The 16,305-nt window shown below is 48.7% G+C and overlaps 3 protein-coding genes across 4 annotated transcripts; 1 reads left to right on the top strand and 2 right to left on the bottom strand.

The window, feature by feature from the left end:
* Window positions 1-338: 338 nt before the first annotated feature.
* On the bottom strand, window positions 339-4,133 carry cnot8 (CCR4-NOT transcription complex, subunit 8). The gene is made up of 7 exons (XM_084683744.1): window positions 3,976-4,133; window positions 2,714-2,909; window positions 2,417-2,610; window positions 2,085-2,246; window positions 1,824-1,968; window positions 1,484-1,594; window positions 339-1,306 (listed from the first exon to the last, which is right to left on the bottom strand). Exons 2-7 carry the CDS (start codon window positions 2,828-2,830, stop codon window positions 1,178-1,180), a joined length of 858 nt encoding a protein of 285 aa, XP_084539870.1. The 5' UTR covers window positions 2,831-2,909; window positions 3,976-4,133; the 3' UTR covers window positions 339-1,177.
* A 281-nt stretch (window positions 4,134-4,414) lies between these two features.
* On the bottom strand, window positions 4,415-10,042 carry fam114a2 (family with sequence similarity 114 member A2). Of its 2 annotated transcripts, XM_084683742.1 has the most exons (14): window positions 9,894-10,041; window positions 9,126-9,368; window positions 8,887-8,986; window positions 8,680-8,784; window positions 8,395-8,501; window positions 8,038-8,172; window positions 7,532-7,690; window positions 7,125-7,248; window positions 6,891-6,976; window positions 6,590-6,688; window positions 6,328-6,467; window positions 6,041-6,113; window positions 5,573-5,626; window positions 4,415-5,352 (listed from the first exon to the last, which is right to left on the bottom strand). In XM_084683742.1, exons 2-14 carry the CDS (start codon window positions 9,357-9,359, stop codon window positions 5,251-5,253), a joined length of 1,518 nt encoding a protein of 505 aa, XP_084539868.1. In that variant the 5' UTR covers window positions 9,360-9,368; window positions 9,894-10,041; the 3' UTR covers window positions 4,415-5,250. The 2 variants fall into 2 exon arrangements, with proteins under 2 accessions (XP_084539868.1, XP_084539869.1); XM_084683743.1 differs by lacking the exons at window positions 6,041-6,113; window positions 6,328-6,467 and having other exon boundaries at window positions 9,894-10,042.
* A 146-nt stretch (window positions 10,043-10,188) lies between these two features.
* LOC146246299 (microfibrillar-associated protein 3-like) lies at window positions 10,189-12,102 on the top strand. Its single transcript, XM_084683479.1, has 4 exons — window positions 10,189-10,321; window positions 10,736-11,058; window positions 11,204-11,818; window positions 12,065-12,102. The coding sequence occupies exons 2-4, from the start codon at window positions 10,776-10,778 to the stop codon at window positions 12,100-12,102; spliced, it is 936 nt and encodes a 311-aa protein (XP_084539605.1). The 5' UTR covers window positions 10,189-10,321; window positions 10,736-10,775.
* Window positions 12,103-16,305: the final 4,203 nt, after the last annotated feature.

Here is a 16,305-nt window from a genome sequence, read left to right as displayed (position 1 = left end):
ATGGATTCTCAATTTTTCTGAAAGTGTAAAGACAATATGGAGGGTTTTCACTCCAACACTAATATAGCCCAGTGGATATCTCCAGCTGGTACTGGGGCTGTTATCAAGCTCTTTGGAAGCATGGTAACAACCGTTAATTAGTTTCAGGTTTGCTGGAGCAGGGAAACATCCTAAACATACTGGACAGTAGAACTAAAAGACCAGGATTGAACGCTAATACTATAGGATGTTCTAGTTACTAAAAATAGACACGCAGCACACAATATGGATAACTGCTGAGTGTGTAAAAAAACATCCGTAACAGCAGCGTGCCTGACACAAGACGTATCACTTTCACATTGAAAATAGAAAATGTTTTAATATACAACTGTTTCAAACAATGTATGATGTAAAAACAATATCAACCACGAACATCTGTTCCAACTCGGCAGGAGAACAAAAAAAAGTGAAATCAAGAGAAACAAATCCTGTAACAGAACTGCAGTCGCCGTTCCACATTCACACCTCACCCAGCTAAAACTCCTTCCTCAAAGGAATAACGCTAAAAACATGTCTTCATGGAAATTTTACATTTTAATTTACATACCTTCCCAGCATCATTTAAAATTGTACAATCTCAGGTACAAGCATGTCTCTCACAGTAACCTGGGGGGGGAGGGGGGGTGGTGGTGATGATGGTGGTGGGGGGTACAGGACTACTGACTGAAGTTGTGGTTGTTGTTAAGCAGGAATTTCGATGAAAACGGCCACAGGGCAGTTCCAAATGCTCCGCTTCTCATTGTCGCAGTACAATACACAAGAGCTGGTCCCATGCTTAAAAAAAAAAAGAAGGGTATTATAACTGCGATGCTTTTAAAACAAAGATAAAAGGTTTTTTTCCTGAAGGGGGGGGGGGGCAGGGTGGGGTAATGTCCTAGTGGGGATCGGGGGTTCTGAACCAGGACAGAATGAACTGGGTTCAGCTGGAGAGTCAGTGTGTTGTGGATGGGGCTGAAACCAATGTCCATCTGCAGAGCTGGTGGATTGGAATATAGAAATTTGTCGTCGACGTTTCCCCTCCCCCGGGGGGAGTGTGGGCACAGGGGTGAGAAACGCCTGCTAGGTGGGTTAAAACAGGAGAGGAATCCACAAGCCTCACGTCCTGGCGGGCTGACTGGCTGAGGAGGTCGTCTGTGGGTCAGTGCTTGTTGTTGGTCTCTTCCTGGGCGGAGCTCGATATGCCGTTCTGGTTTTGGGTGGAGCCCGAGCCCAGGCCGTACAATCGCCCACAATACTTTGCGTCGTCGATGTTGTCTTCAAAGAAAAGCTGAGAGAGAGAGAGTCTGGTTCGAGAAGGTTTGACATTACAGGAACTACGCTATTAAAAACGTTTTATCAGTGGCAAGGGGGCAGCATAGTTACAAAAGAAAATCGACATGCACTGACAAAGCATCCAGCTATGAAGCCCCAGGCCTTGTGTGGGGCCTGAGGGCCTGGTTCCTACCTCCTTCATCCTGAAGAAGGCCATCCCAGTGAGCAGAGAGTCTGACCCAGCCTGGTGCTGTCTGCCAATCCTCTTCAGCTCCAGCTGGTCAGCCACCTCCTGGAGCCCCCCCTGCAGACAGACAGACAGACAGAGACGGAGAGACAGACAGACAGACCGTGAGACAGACGCACACACACACACAGGGTTCATGTTTAGTCACAAGTACTTTCTCAGTCATCATCTTTGACGTTTCCACAGTCATGGTCATTCCTCTTTCGGTCATATTCCTTAAAAACCTTTACCCGGCGACAGACAGACAGACGCCGCCCAGCCAATCGGCAAGGGTGTCGAATTTTACCTTGAGGTTCTTGCAGCTCTTCATCAGGTACTTGACGTCGTAGATGGCCGGGAAGAAGAGGTTGAGGATCTGGAAGAACTCGTGTTCCTCCTCCGGGAGTCGCGTGTCAGTCAGGAGCTTCACCAGGTAGCCAAAGTCATATCCACTGGGGAGACCACAGAGAGACAGGCGTGCTTCGTTTCAGGGTGTTGTTGGGTAGGAGAACCTCCTCAACATGGGTTTTCAAACTGTGTGACGCACGCCCGGCCCCCGGGGGCGTACCTGTGAAAGGAGAGCCACTTGACGTTCTCGCACAGCACCAGCCCCGACGTCATGAGCAGCTCTGCAAAGTACAGCGTGTCGATGCCCTCCTCCTCGTGCTTCTTGAACTGGAGGCCCGAGTTCTGCAGCAGGTCTATGGAGTCCTGGGAGTACATGTCTTCTCTGGGGACCAGAGAGAGGAGGGAGAGAGAGACAGACAGACAGAGAGAGAGGCAGGAGGGTTAGCAGCTGTTCGGCCCTCCTCGTTTTTTTTTCAAACGGAGGGACCTCGTCGCCGTTTTGTGGTGCTCACGCATCACACAAAGCAGTGTGTGTGTGTGTGTGTTCCTTACGTGAGGTTGAATTTGAAGTTGAACTGCCACGTGGTGGTTCCTGGAGGGTAGTCTCCGTCCTCGTTCATGAAGGACAGGCCCAGCTGGATGATCTTCAGCAGGTCCACGTTGCAGCGGAGCAGCTGGTACTGGTAGTCCACCGTGCTGCGGAACTCCCCAATGGGCCGGACCACCACGCCTGGGAACTCTGTATCCTGGAGGATCGAACCAAGAGAACACACAGGGGGGGGGGGTTAGAAGTTGCGCCAAATCCTGAAGTCAGTGAGAGACAGGGGGGGGGGGGGGTTGAAACGTTACCATGGCGATGTAGCTGAAGGTCTGAACGATCTGTCGGATCTTCCTCATCTCCTCCTCTACGTTACTCGCCCAGACCTCGCAGATAATCTGACTCGTATCTGCAAGTGCAGCAGGCATTCTCGCAGGCTGAGGAGAGGACTGAAAACCCCAACAATTCTGCAGCACTAAGCGGGGCAGCCAGGCGAAGAAAACGACCCTGTTGAAGAAATACAGTTGAGATTTTAACATTTAAAAAAAGTTAGTATGCTGGATGGTGCGCGCATGCAACCAACTTTAGAACATATTTACGGTCCCAGCCTGATAGCCCGTGCTTATAGTCATCCCAGTTTGTCGCTGCCTGACAGACTGAGACGAAAAGAAAGTGCTTTCCTGTATGTTTATTTGTATTTAGCCGTCATGCGTTTGCGAGTGATTGTCTTGTAACTGTTACAGTTGCTCATCCTCCAAGTGGAGATGAAGTATACGACCGTTCTACAGAGTCGTATAATTGCAACTTTTGTAGGGGCGGGTCGCCGCTGCAAAATGTAGCAGAAACACTGCCTCTCGGATTTATAAACTGCATGACAGGAAAGATAGAAAAGCTGGCGTTAAATGATAAAGCTTGCAGGCTTCGACCAAAAAAAACGGCCTCATTCATATTTAAAGAAACGGAGGCGGCCAAATCAAAAACCGGTTTGCATGAGCAGCGACGCCAGACTTGCGCCAGCTTTAGCAGTGATGCTATGGGTAGCCTCTTGAATCAGGTTGACATCTCCAGCAACTCCAGCATTTCATAGCTAATTGACACATGTCGTATTTTACACGATTACCATACGAAATTCTTACTTGGCTGGTTGGCAAACGTTGGGGGGAAACAATGCACAAGTTATCTGGCCAGCGTCGCAGCAAACTGGCTTGCGTTTCTTTCGGTAGCAGGCTAGCCAACTACCGAGATACCTTGCTGTTTCGGATATCTTGATAGAGAGCTGGTCAGATAAACGCAAAGGGTAACGTTAATTTCCTCATATATCCAACCGTAACTAGCTAAGCTAGTCACACTAGCAACCTGCATGTCGTATGTTGTGCCTTTTGGTAGGGTAGCTTGACAACAAGCTAGCTTGATAGAAAGCTAGCGACAGCTAAACAGTTAGCTAGCTGCGTATTAATGGCTAACGTTAGTAAGAGGGATAACTTGGACTGCATTGTAGAGCTCGCTTGATTAAAACTTATTTTAAATAGGACAGCACAATCATATAAACCACTGCGATCCCTTAAAACAATACCTGACACGTCGCGTTGTAGATTATTCTGTCGGGGCCGCTGTTAGACCTTGGTGTTCCTTGTGTATCGGAAGTCATAGAAATACATATGCGCAGGCGCGGAGTCCAGCAATCCCCATGCGTGGTTGCGGACGAGGCTTCGCGCCTCGGTACCCACGTTTCACTTGCCTTGCTCAAAACTCTTCAAAACGAAATGGTCTTATTTCAACTGCTTAATTTACCTTAATTTCTGTAACTTATTACACAACGGTATGTTTCCAATACATGAGTGAAACCTCCAGCCACTTGATAATTTATTACTGATAACTCATCCATTAACCAATAAGCGCCATTGTGAACATGGCGTTAAAATATTATTTTCGACGTGACTGACTGGTATAGAACAATGTAGCCTATAATCAGCCCCTTTGACCTTAGTGTGTCACAGTAACCAGTTCAAGTATTTTTGTTTAAGAAAAACCTTTTATTTGAAATACAGAAAATACCTGACAATTCCACCGAAAATAACACTTGATACCGTTAAAGAGCACTGCTTATCAAATTTCACATACAATTGCAACTTCTGTGACAGATTTGAATCCGTAAAGGGGTCATTTGTTCCAACAATAAAATAAATTGGAGGTCAAATTTAATTTTAAACAGACATGTAAAGAACACACCTGAAATACTGTTTCATCCTGAGGTAGGCTATTAGTGTTCTGAATAAAGAACTGAATTAGTCGTTGAGGGATTAACCAAATGTATTCAGTTGTCAAAACAAACATACAAACAAACATGTAAAAGACATTTACTACAGACTTGGATGAGGAAGTACTATTAAAAATGCAGCATCATCTCTAGACCCTGAAACTAAATGTGTCTATCTACAATGCCATACGCTTTCAGCACTGAGCTAACTGACAACAACAAAAAACCCACTGTTGAAGAATACATTTCCTTCCAGGCGTCAAATTAAGTGAGATGAATTAAAACAGAATTAAAAGAGGGATTTCGAGGCTGTTTTGAAAACGCCAATGACAACACCAGTTTGATAAAGGCTTCCCTAAGCCCTGTCTCTTCAGCTCAAGGGCCAATCAGCAGACAAGTTAAAGTCAGTACCAAACTGTTAAACTATCAGATCCCCCCCCCCCTCTCTACCCCCCAACGTGTCTGCAGGTGTTTAGGAGTGTAGCAGGCAATACAGCCAGCACAGGAATCCTTTACAGCTAGACTTACGAGTCCATTATTGGCACTGCTGTCGTGGCAGGAAGTTGTCACCGCTGCAGAAAGAGGAAGTGGTCAAGGCTGGGCCGAGTCTGTCCTGCTCTGGATGTGTGTGACCTCCAGGACCGGCATGAGCAGCTGGAAGGCATCCTGGATGTAGGACGCACTGTTGGAAGCCTGGAGGAGGAGAAGAAGAAGAAGAGGAGGAGGAGGAGGAGGAGGAGGAGGAGGAGGAGAAGAAGGAGGAGGGCAAGGTGGTTTATGGACGAGTATACAATTGTGTGGTGGTGTAGTTTTCCTTGTCATTCTCTACCACTCAGACACAAGCACACACACACACAAACATGCACACACACGCTGTGACATGCAGCAGGCGTGGAGATAATCAGACACCCACCTCTAGAAATACGCCGGTGATGAGAGGATTGAGCACGTCACCTCCCTTATTCGCCTGCAGAAAAAAAGAAAAAAAAACAACACCAAAACATTTACATCTCGTTAAGAGTCCGTCCTTTCCGATATCACCCTGCTCTCTCCTGATTTTCATCCTGCAGCTTTTGCATCTCCATTACTGCCGTGTCAGGAAGACAAACGACACCAATTTGCCATCGCCCAGACACTCACCCTCCCGAATCGAGACACTTACACATTCTATTAAATAAAGTCTGAAAAAGTTGAGGAAACTCATCACAGACAATCTGGTGGAATGCCAGACAAACAAGATGTCCTTTAAAAGTCCTTCCATACTTCAGTCCAGAACGTAGGGTGCGGCAAATGTAGTTGCAAGGTAGACAAAGAGCTGGTACTCGCTTTCGTACCCGACAGTGACCATGCGTGGGAGAAGGGACGGGGGGAATGATCTTACCCCTATTGTGGTTAAAGCTGAGGTGAACTTCTTGGACTGCAAAGACACCTCCTTGCACAAAACGATAGTTATCCTGGAGGATAAGCAGAATATTCAGTGAAAAGAAGTCGAAGGAAACACCCACATTACATGTAGTGTTTCTCAAAGGCCAGATTGTCCGGTCTGTGTTCCATATTCCAGACTAAATGCCTGGACGGCCTCGTTCAGTAGCTTATGGTGCTCTGGAGAGATGGGATCTAGAACCAGGCAGGCAGCCAGATCTAGGAGGCGGGCAGGAAGGGACGTACTGTGCGAGGATGCGGGCCTGCTCCAGGGTCGCGACCTCGGGGCTGCGCGAGAACAGGATCATCTCCGCCACCTTGTGGAACTGCTCGATGGAGCGGGCGGTCAGCTCCGCCAGGCTCCTGATGGCGGCCGAGTGGACGTCCTGACAGGAAGTGAACGCGGACGAGAAAAACTACTTTGTTTGCCTGCCACTGGTGCTGTTTCCTACGGTTCTTATAGGTTTGAGTTGCTGTTTTTTTGTGTAGCTATTTCTTCTTCTCCTACCTCGACCGTGTACGGTTTCGTCTCATCTTCTTTCCCTTCTTCTTCCACCTCCACAGGCTTGGTCATCTCAGCAATCTGCTCACAGGCGCCCCTGCTGGCCTGCGGAGGGAAATGCACTTGATAAACCCAGAGATTACCGTCAACTTTCACCTATCGTCATCAACTTTCATCAGTTATAAGCCACAACAAAATAATATAGCAATGTAATACTGGTTACATCAGGAGCAAAATATGCGCTCCGTCTTACCAACAATGATCAGTAGGTGGCGCCACACACTGACAGGCACATGTCTGTCCCTACCTTTCCCAGCTTGTCGGCTGTTGTTGATAAGCGCAGCCCATTCAGAGCCTCTGTTAATTCCCTTAGAAACTCAGAGCCATCTTCGTCTGAAAGAGCAACGTATATGCCTTAGGAGTGCACATCCTAGGCACTGACATTTTATACTAATATTGACGTGAGTAAAATAGAAAATAAAAACAAAACGGTTCCCGTTTTTGAAAGCAGCCTGGGATGTTTTCCGATGGCGTTCTCTACCTTTCTTCTCGTCCACCTCGTCGTCGTCGAACTCGACCAGGGAGAAGGGCTCCTTGATCAGCTCCAGGTCGTGTCTCAGCTGGGCTAGCTTTTCTCCTGACAGGGTGGTCAGGACAGACTTCACCTACACACACAGGGGTCATGTTTAGTCACAAGTCCTTTCTCACAAACAAACTCTCCCTCTCCCTCTCCCTCTCCCTCTCCCTCTCCCTCTCCCTCTCCCTCTCCCTCTCCCTCTCCCTCCCTCCCTCCCTCCCTCCCTCCCTCCCTCCCTCCCTCCCTCCCTCCCTCCCTCCCTCCCTCCTTCCTTCCTTCCCTCCTTCCCTCCTTCCCTCCTTCCCCCCCTCACACACACACTTGTCACTAACTCTCTCTGTCATGCGTGTGTGATCGCTCCAGGGCATCACCTTGGCCTCGCTCTCCCTGGACAGGATCTCCAGAGCCTCCAGATGGGCCAGACCCTGGAAGCCATCAAACAGCATCCCGTAGTGGGCCTTCTTCTCCGCCGCGCACGCCACCTCCTCTGCCGTCTGCTGCTCCTCGCGCTCCTTGGCCTCCCTCAGCACCTGCACCCAAGGGCACCCAAGAGTGTGTGTGTGTGAGAGAGAGAGAGAGAGAGAGAGAGAGAAACAGGAATAAAGGTTCTCTGTGTTTCCCCTGGTGTGTGTGCGTTTGTGTGTGTGTGTGAGAGAAAGTGTGTGTGCGTGAGTGAGAGAAAGTGTGTGTGTTGTGTGAGAGAAAGTGTGCATGTGTGAGTGAGAGAACGCGTGTGTGTGTGTAGCTAGCTCAGCAAGAGCTGAGACAGAGCCTGGCCCAGATCAGCCTCCCGTTCGACCAACCTTCCCCAGAGAGCAGAGCCTGGAGGTGGGGGTACGAGGGAGGGAGAGGGGGGGGTGCCTGGGGGTCTACGTACCTGGGACAGCGTGGAGGACCTGATCATCAGCCCCTTGGTCTTCTTGAAGCCAGGGTCTCCCTCCGCGATCACGTCCATGGTCTTCTTCCCTAGGAACTCCAGGGCGTCCAGCCCTCCTGTGAGGACCGTCTTCCCCTTGAGGACGCAAACCAAGATCATCGCTGGTGGTTAGAGGAGAACGGAGAGGAGAGGAGGAGAGGAGGGTAGGAGAAGACGGTAGGAGAGGAGAGGAGAGGAGGGGGGAGGAGAGGAGGGGAGAGTAGGAGAGGAGGAGGAGAGGAGGGTAGGATAGGAGGAGGAGAGGAGAGGAGGGGAGAGTGGAGAGCCAAAGCCAGGAGAGGAGAGCTTCTTACTTACAGTGCTTTGAACAACACTGGTGAGTGAAGACAGCATCCCCATGGCGCTGCCCACAGCAGACTCACTGCCGTCCCCTTCGGCCTGGTCTGCCTCAGGGCTCGCCTCACCTGGACCAAACACACCACCACAACATGCCTGTTTGTGTGTGTGTGTGTGTGTGTGTGTGTGTGCAACTAGTCACACAACCACCATCTCCCCCGCATCATCATCACAGTTTATTGCGTGACAGTTTACAGTTGCAGGGGATTATAGCTAATCCAGACCAGGATGAGTCAGCATTCTCACCCTGTGCCCTGCTCTCCGGCACCGGCCCCCGGGCAGACAGCTCTGTGGGGCTGGGGATTCCCAGGGACGTCTCTGCCTTTTCTATGGCCTGGGTGATCCCTTGGCCTGGTGGACAGAACAGGTTCAAAAACAGCCGACTTCAGTGTCTCTGAATCGGTTTAAGGATACCGGCGGTTGTCGGCCATGTTTGCCGGTGGATCCACTCACCTACTGTAGCCACCGTGGCTGTGGCCGTGGACAGGAGGGATTTACCCCAGTTGCCCCAGTAGCCCCAGCCCCCCTGGGCTACAGTGGACTCACTGGAGGGCTGGAGAGAGGGGGGAGAGGGGGAGAGGAGAGGGGAGGAGGGAAGACGAAGGTGACAAAGGAATTACAATGCTGGTTGTGACCTGATTGGGGTCAGTATGAGATAATATGGTCACATTTTGTCTAAAATGCAGCCTTACCGTGGCTGTTTCTTCCACTGCATTGGGTTTCACCTGGGTCTCCTCCTGGACCTCGACCGGAGGTTTGGTCTCAGGTCTTCTTCTGGTTTTCCGGCTCGGGGCAACATCTGCGGAGACTTCGCCCGAGGTCACGTCCGGTGTCTGGGGCAAGCTGGTGTCTGGGGTCACGGGGGATGGCTGGGGTACGACCTCATCACTCCCCGCTGAAGCACCGGGTGCTTCACTGTCCGACATCTTACATACCTGACAGCGTTATCGGATAAACAAACGACTGTTTCAGTGATAAATAAATACAAATGTCAGTATTAAATGATGTTGTATCGATTAAAAGAAAACAGTTGCTATGCTAGCTACCAATTAACTCGAAGGCTATTGATAGACTATACTGTTGGTAGCTAGCTCATTGGCAACATAACCTAGAGTGCCGACTGCAATGTCAAAGCTATAATTGTAGCTACTGACTCACAACATTAGACAACAGTATGACTCATCCTTGCAGCTAAAGAAAGCAACTTTGCTTAAAGACATCACCTTAACCGTAAAATAAGCGTTAAAGCCAACAATGTATTGAGCTCCCCTCTCTAAAATGAAGCGAAATAACTCGCTAAAAGTATTGCACAGTACTAGAGTTGTCAACTGTCAGCTTGCTAGGTTAGCTACCTAGCCAGTTTAGTTGTCTACCTTGGTCGTTTGGTTGTGTTTCTACAAATATGCTAGACTGTACCGTGAAGAAAAGAACCAAGAGACGTTGATGAATATTGTGTGTACCTTGTTAAAAGCTATTCAATCCAAGATCTCGTATGGTATTCTTGATGCCTCGTTCTACTGGGTGTTGCTATTAGCCACGTCACACGGCGATTTGTTTTGGGTTCTGCCTGGCGAAGGATTTTCTTATTCTGTGCTGCATTGTGTTGCACGGTAAAGAGCATATCGCCATCTACTGACAAACAAGGGATATCGTTTCAGTCACTGGCTTAGGCTGGGTCAGCAAAAAAAGTTCACGGCACTTTGTTCAGACACAGGTATGGAGTCACTATTGCAATTACTATCACGTCAATGAATGGATGAACACACCGCGACAGTAAACTATGGACCTCCACGTAGGCTTGTTTACACCGCTGTCATCTGACATGATGTGGCCACGCCCTGCCCTGACCCGATGAACACGGAAGTTGGTTGTGATGCTCTTGATGAAGGTAAAGTCAGACCACCAAGGTTTTGTCTTCATATCTTTTTATTTAATGCTTCGGTGTGCTGTCTTATCGCAACTAATATACGTTTAGGATGATATCATATGACAAAGTGAGATGAGGCGTACTTATGAATGTTGTTAGGACATCTCTGTTCAACAGGTGTTTGTGTCAGCTTTTGCGAGCCAACTGTCATCCTTCTTGTTTAAGTTTTCTTTTATTGTTTTGGTTCAAGTGATTTTATTAATGATTAGCTATCTTATGACAATTTTTCATCAGCAAATATGCCAAATAATATTTTAAGTATATTGTGTAGTCTTATAATCCATGTCATGGAACTGATTTGCTATTTCCCACTCACCGCAAATGTATTGCCTTTGTAATGTTACACCTTTACCCTACTAAAGTCTTGTTCAACAGGTTCCAGATCAACGAGCCTTGATGTGAACAGAGCTCAAATATGTCACCGAAGCTGAACTACGTCAGCACATTCCTCAGATGGTTTTTAGCGTGTTTCTCCATATCGGTAGTCCTTTCAAACGGACAAGTGGAAGTGCCGACCTTGCACGCGGCCCGCAACCGTTCTGCGGTGTCACTCCAGCTCCTGGCCGGTTTAACGCCCCGCAGAGAAATCGTGGTGAAGGAAGGGGCTAGCGCGCTGATAGAATGCAACGTGACCGGTTCCAATGACGACATCCAGTGGTACAACTCCAAAGGTGTCGTTCTTGATGCGGATGAAGGAGGTGAGCAGAAACGAAAATCAACAACAACAAAAAAGAACCACTTTAATAAAGCTTTAAATTAAATCATTTTAATGTAGATAAAACGGCTGAACTGTCTAATGTGATTGCTCCCTACCCTGTCCTTCCCTGCCCCTTCCTCCTCTAGGTGGCAAGTGGCGTGTTGAGGAGGGGGGCGACCTGAACATCACCACCGTGTCGTTCCAGGACAGAGGCAGGTACACCTGCATCGCCTGGGGCCCGTCCGGCTCCTCCAACTACACCATCGTCCTCCGCGTGGCCTACGTCTCCGGCGGCTTAGGCCTGTACTACGTCATCGTGTGCCTGGTGACCTTCACCATCATCATGATCCTCAACGTCACCCGCTTCTGCATGGTCCGCAGCCACCTGAGCAAGACCGAGAAGGCCATCAACGAGTTCTTCCGCACGGAAGGTGCCGAGAAGCTCCAGAAGGCGCTGGAGATCGCCAAGCGCATCCCCATCGTGACCACGGCGAAGACGCTGGAGCTAGCCAAGGTGACCCAGTACAAGACCATGGAGTTCGCCCGGCACATGGAGGAGCTTGCCCGGAGTGTGCCCCTGCCCCCGCTCATCCTCAGCTGCCGGGGCTACGTGGAGGACGCCATGCGGCCCTCCGACGCCGCCCGCCCGGAGGGGGAGGCGGTGGGGGGTAGGCAGGCCATCGACGGGCCCCGGCCCGGAGGGGATGGAGGGGGGTGCGGGGAGTCCTGCGTGGTCCCTGTGCCTGAGGAGGAGGAGGAAGGTAGGGGGGGAGCAGGAGGAGGAGGGGAGCAGGGAGGGGTGAAGGAGAGAAGCCTGGATGTCCTGGTGTCTGTACACCCGCAGTTGAAGAGTGTGGTGGTGGCAGGGAGGGAGGAGGAGGAGGAGGAGGAGGAGGAGGGGAAAGAGGAGGAGGGAGAGAAGGAGGAGGAGGGAGAGAAGGAGGAGGAGGAGGGGGGAGAGGGGGCCTCGGAGGACACCGAGGCGTTTGTGCCCATGCTCGGAACAGGCACCCCCAAGAGCAAAGTCCAGGAGAGTCACGTCTAGTCTCACCTGCATCGCCTCCATGGAAACCAATTGGAGGCCACCAGGAAGTAGAGACTCCGCCCATACATGGCGAGGTGGGCGCGTGAGAGCGAGGCTTGCTTGTTAACGTGTTACTGCCTCTGCCTTCCCACCTGCTAGCAAGGCCATCACTGGTGGGAGGGGCTACTGTGTGTTGCCATGGAGAGGGGTGTTGTGTGTGGTTGGGACTGTGAGGTAGAGCCTATTGTGATTGTTTTGAAAGGGTATTCCTGGCTTTGCCGATGCAGTGCATACTGTTTTTGTAGCATAGCTAACAGAACCTGAACTTTATCACGCTTCACTCACCTGAACCTAAACGAGGCTTGATTTGTTCTAAAAATGATGGTTTGATTGATGAACAATATACAATAACATTGTTTGTATATTCAAGCAATAACGATCATTGCTTTACTGTGTTTCACTGTTGCCGTAAACTGGAAAGGACCCGAAAGGTGTGAAATTCAAGTGGAGTAATGTCCACATGGTGGAGCTGTTGGGTAACTCTTCTGTGTAGCAGACTGGTTGACCACTCAGGTGAATGACTCAGAGACGACAGCTCTTTACCAGACTAAAAATCTAATTAGCTAACTAATAGGCCCAAGGTCAAATAAACACCTGATTAAACTGGGTCTGAGTCATTCTAATGGTGCACACTTCACTCTCTTGGAAACCACTCTGCTACCTGTGGCAACAAGCTTCCATTACTGCAATTATAAAACACTTTAATTATCTGCTGAGGTTTAATTTCAGTAATATGTTGACTTTGCTGAGGTGAAAGTATAGGTTGGGATTAATTGACTGTTACTTTACTTTTTTTCTGGAGATTTAGAATAGGAATATGTTTTTTTGTGTGTGTTTTTTTAACTTTTAAGTTTGCTGCTTGTCACCAACTCCTTCCTGGTTTTGAGGAGCAATCGCTTGAAAAGTCCCTCGACAGAAAAGAGACAGGTTTCATGATTCTGTAAAACCGCAACGCAAAGTCCTTTGTCATCTTTATTATTTATCATTTTTATTATTTCATGTATTGTCACAATGTTAGTATCCAGTGCATTCCCAACACACTATCTGCATATCAAGTAGGGAGTAGGCTACTCGGGTGAAAATATTGGGACTTTCATATCGCCTGCTTCATCGTGTGTTTCCCCAGACTTGAACAAACAAACACACAACGCCCCATAGTATAAGTCAAGGACAACAACGTTATCTCTCCAGTGGATCCCTCGTGCGTCTATACTGGAACTCAGCTCTTCTCCAACAACATTCATGTGTTATGTCTTAGCAGAAGAAACAGCTTTTTTCTACCCCCCCCCCCCCCCCCTCCAACCCCCCAACAAAAACAATGATTGCGTGTCTGTGCGTGTGCTTGCAAACTTGCACATGCACGTATTTGTAAACGGAAGTGCATGCATGAGGACTGATTGAATATCAGCAGGCTTATTAACATTATTGTTGTTGATTCTTCCATTAAAATGAAGCAGAAGTAAGAGAGCGAGTTTATGCAGCAGCGTGGTGAATTGGGTGAAGGAGCAGTGCTCGTCTCGCGTGCTTTTATCCACTCCAGGACTTTGAACAAATGCACTTCAACACCAGATAATAAGCTCTCCCGTTGTCAGTGGTGTTTACTCGTGGGGTGCATGCGCTCTTGTCTGTGGTGGTGGTGGGGGTGGTGGTGGTGGTGGGGGGGCACTGTATTTCATACATGTGATAGTTGATAGTTAAAGCTCCGGTGATAACTCTGCCAAGTTTGTTATTGTTTATCACAGCTGAACGTCTGTAGAAGGCCAGACAGGCATTGTTCCACAGTGAATTTGGCCTTTAGCAATTACTGATTTATCTCCAAACTCTGAAATATACTAAACTGAAAAAACAAAACCCTACATAATACTATTATATAAACATATTAGCCAAGTTGCCTTGTTGTCTGCCATTAATAAACATGGAAGTTTCATCATTGGCAATTCTTTTGCTCTTTTCTGCCCTCGGTCCTATTAAGGGTGTTGGTTTTACAAGTTTTTAACGACCTCTCGTTTGAGCCAACTTGTGGAGCGAAGCGGAGCTGGCTTGCTGCATACTCACGCGGTATTTTGATGTGTCAAAAAAAAGTAGGCCTAGCTTACCTTTAAGAAAACTCCAGGACGCATCGAACACCTATTTCTCACGCATTTCAACCGTTTCTCACGCTGAGAAGTAGGCAGAGGAATAACCTACAGTCAATAGAAGAGGCGCAGGTATACTGAGATGGTTGTCTCGAGTTATACAGGCTTAAGGCAGTGGGGCAGGAGGGGGGGGGGGCAATTATGTCAGGGTGGCCGTGAAACTGTAGGAAAATATTCGTCCTTAAATTCATGGGTGAAACGTAGTCACTCGGGGAGTTCGGCATAGTACAAAGAAGCAGCGAAGCCTCGCCTTTTCCATTAGTGAACCCTGTTACCGATGGCAGCCTTAAAGCAGGCAGTAGGCTAGTAATAGAAACGGCATCGCATGACATCTTACAGTTACGTATGGTATTTGAAATGGCCTATAGATGATTTTGCTGTAGGTCATCAACCCCCATATTCATTTTACATGTAATTTCAAAAACATTATTCTCCTCGCCTGCAGGATTTGAGGTTTGCAGAGATTTTTGCAGGATTGCAAATTGCTCTAAATTCTCTCGAGGATACTGAATATGAAAATCAGAGGCCATGAAACGGCTCGACAGATAGGCCAGTGCGAAAAACCAAAATGTCACAAAAAAGTAAATCAAATCCTTGTGAGACACGTGAGAAAAAAATCGGCTTTCAACTTAGCATTATCTACTATATATATATTTCCCAAACTGGGCCACAGTAAAGAGAACCTCATTAGCTGGTGGGTGACCCTAGTCTAATAGAAGCATTAGTCATATGTAGCGGGCTAGAACCGATAAGACAATCCACAGCTATCTTCCTCACAGGCCCTGATAGGACCATAGGCAGCAACCCGGGTGCTGTAATTGGCTACTCTGTGGGTCATCTCCGGGGACAATGTACCTTCAACTTCCTGCTAGTATGACTAATATCCTGCTTGGCAGGAAGTCCTGGGGGGGCTGTGATTCACCATGGCTGCGAAGCGAAGGAGGTGTGACAGGAACCCTCCGCTCCTAACCTTTCCGCTAAATAATTACAGCGCTCCTCCGTGCTGTCGTCCGTAGGTCGAGGCGGTAAGGACGGGCCGGCCGAGCAAGGCTTCTGTCACCCGGCTAATGGAAGCCAGGGTGAGGGGTGGTGGCAGGCAGGAGCTGCAGGGGACTTGGACGGACATATTGGGGTCAGATACTTCGTCTCTCTGTCTCTCTCTCTCTGTCTCTCTCTCACACTGCCCGACCATCCCCTTCTCTGCCTCTCTCTACCCCCTCTCTCTCTCTCTCTCTCTCTCTCTCTCTCTCTCTCTCTCCCTCCCTCCCTCCGTCTCTCTCTCTCTCTCCCTCCTTCTCTCTCTCTCTCTCTCTCTCTCTGTCCCTCCTTCTCTCTCTCTCTCTCTCTCTCTCTCTCTCTCTCTCTCTCTCTTGCCCTCCCTCCCGGTTCTCTCTCTGAGGTAGAGCAAGGCCGGGTCAGGGACATATTAACTTATGCATTAGCAGGGCAATTTAAAGTAGCCAATGATGTCATGGTCTGAGGGTCTAAGATAGTCTAAGAATGGGATTGTTCTAGTATTCAGACCTGGTCTGTCCTCATACCCAGGCCTGGTTTGTTGATGTTTTACACAGTCACACACATACCTTATGGCTCATTCTCTTTCTCTCCTCCCTCTCTCTCTTCCTTTCTCTCTATTTATCTCCCTCCCTTGCTCCCCCCTTCCTCCCCCACCCTCTCAAACCCTCTTTCTCTCCCTCCCTTTTTCACTCTCTCTATTTCTCATCCTCTCATTTGCACAGTTCCTCCTCTGATAGCTGTTATCCGTAACTCCTATTGTCTTCTACTGCTTCAAAGAGAAATTTCACACCACAGTAGATAAGCTAACAAGATTCCGTCTGTTTTTTGATTAAACTCGCTGTCAGAGACGTATGGGAAGTTGGGCGACGGGGGAGGGTGTGGGGGGGGCGCACGTTCAACACTCCGTGAAGGCAAAGTTTAAAGAATGTTTCATAGTGCGGTCGTTGCTGATTTACAGAGTGACTGTCTCCTCATAAATATGCAGTAATGCCACTCATGAAACATTTATTGT

Source organism: Hypomesus nipponensis, chromosome 20 (genome assembly GCF_054491055.1).
Source record: "Hypomesus nipponensis isolate SF chromosome 20, ASM5449105v1, whole genome shotgun sequence".
NCBI classification, from domain to species: domain Eukaryota; kingdom Metazoa; phylum Chordata; class Actinopteri; order Osmeriformes; family Osmeridae; genus Hypomesus; species Hypomesus nipponensis.
Note: the sequence above shows the minus strand (reverse complement) of the source record. Positions and strands in the feature narration are given on the sequence as shown.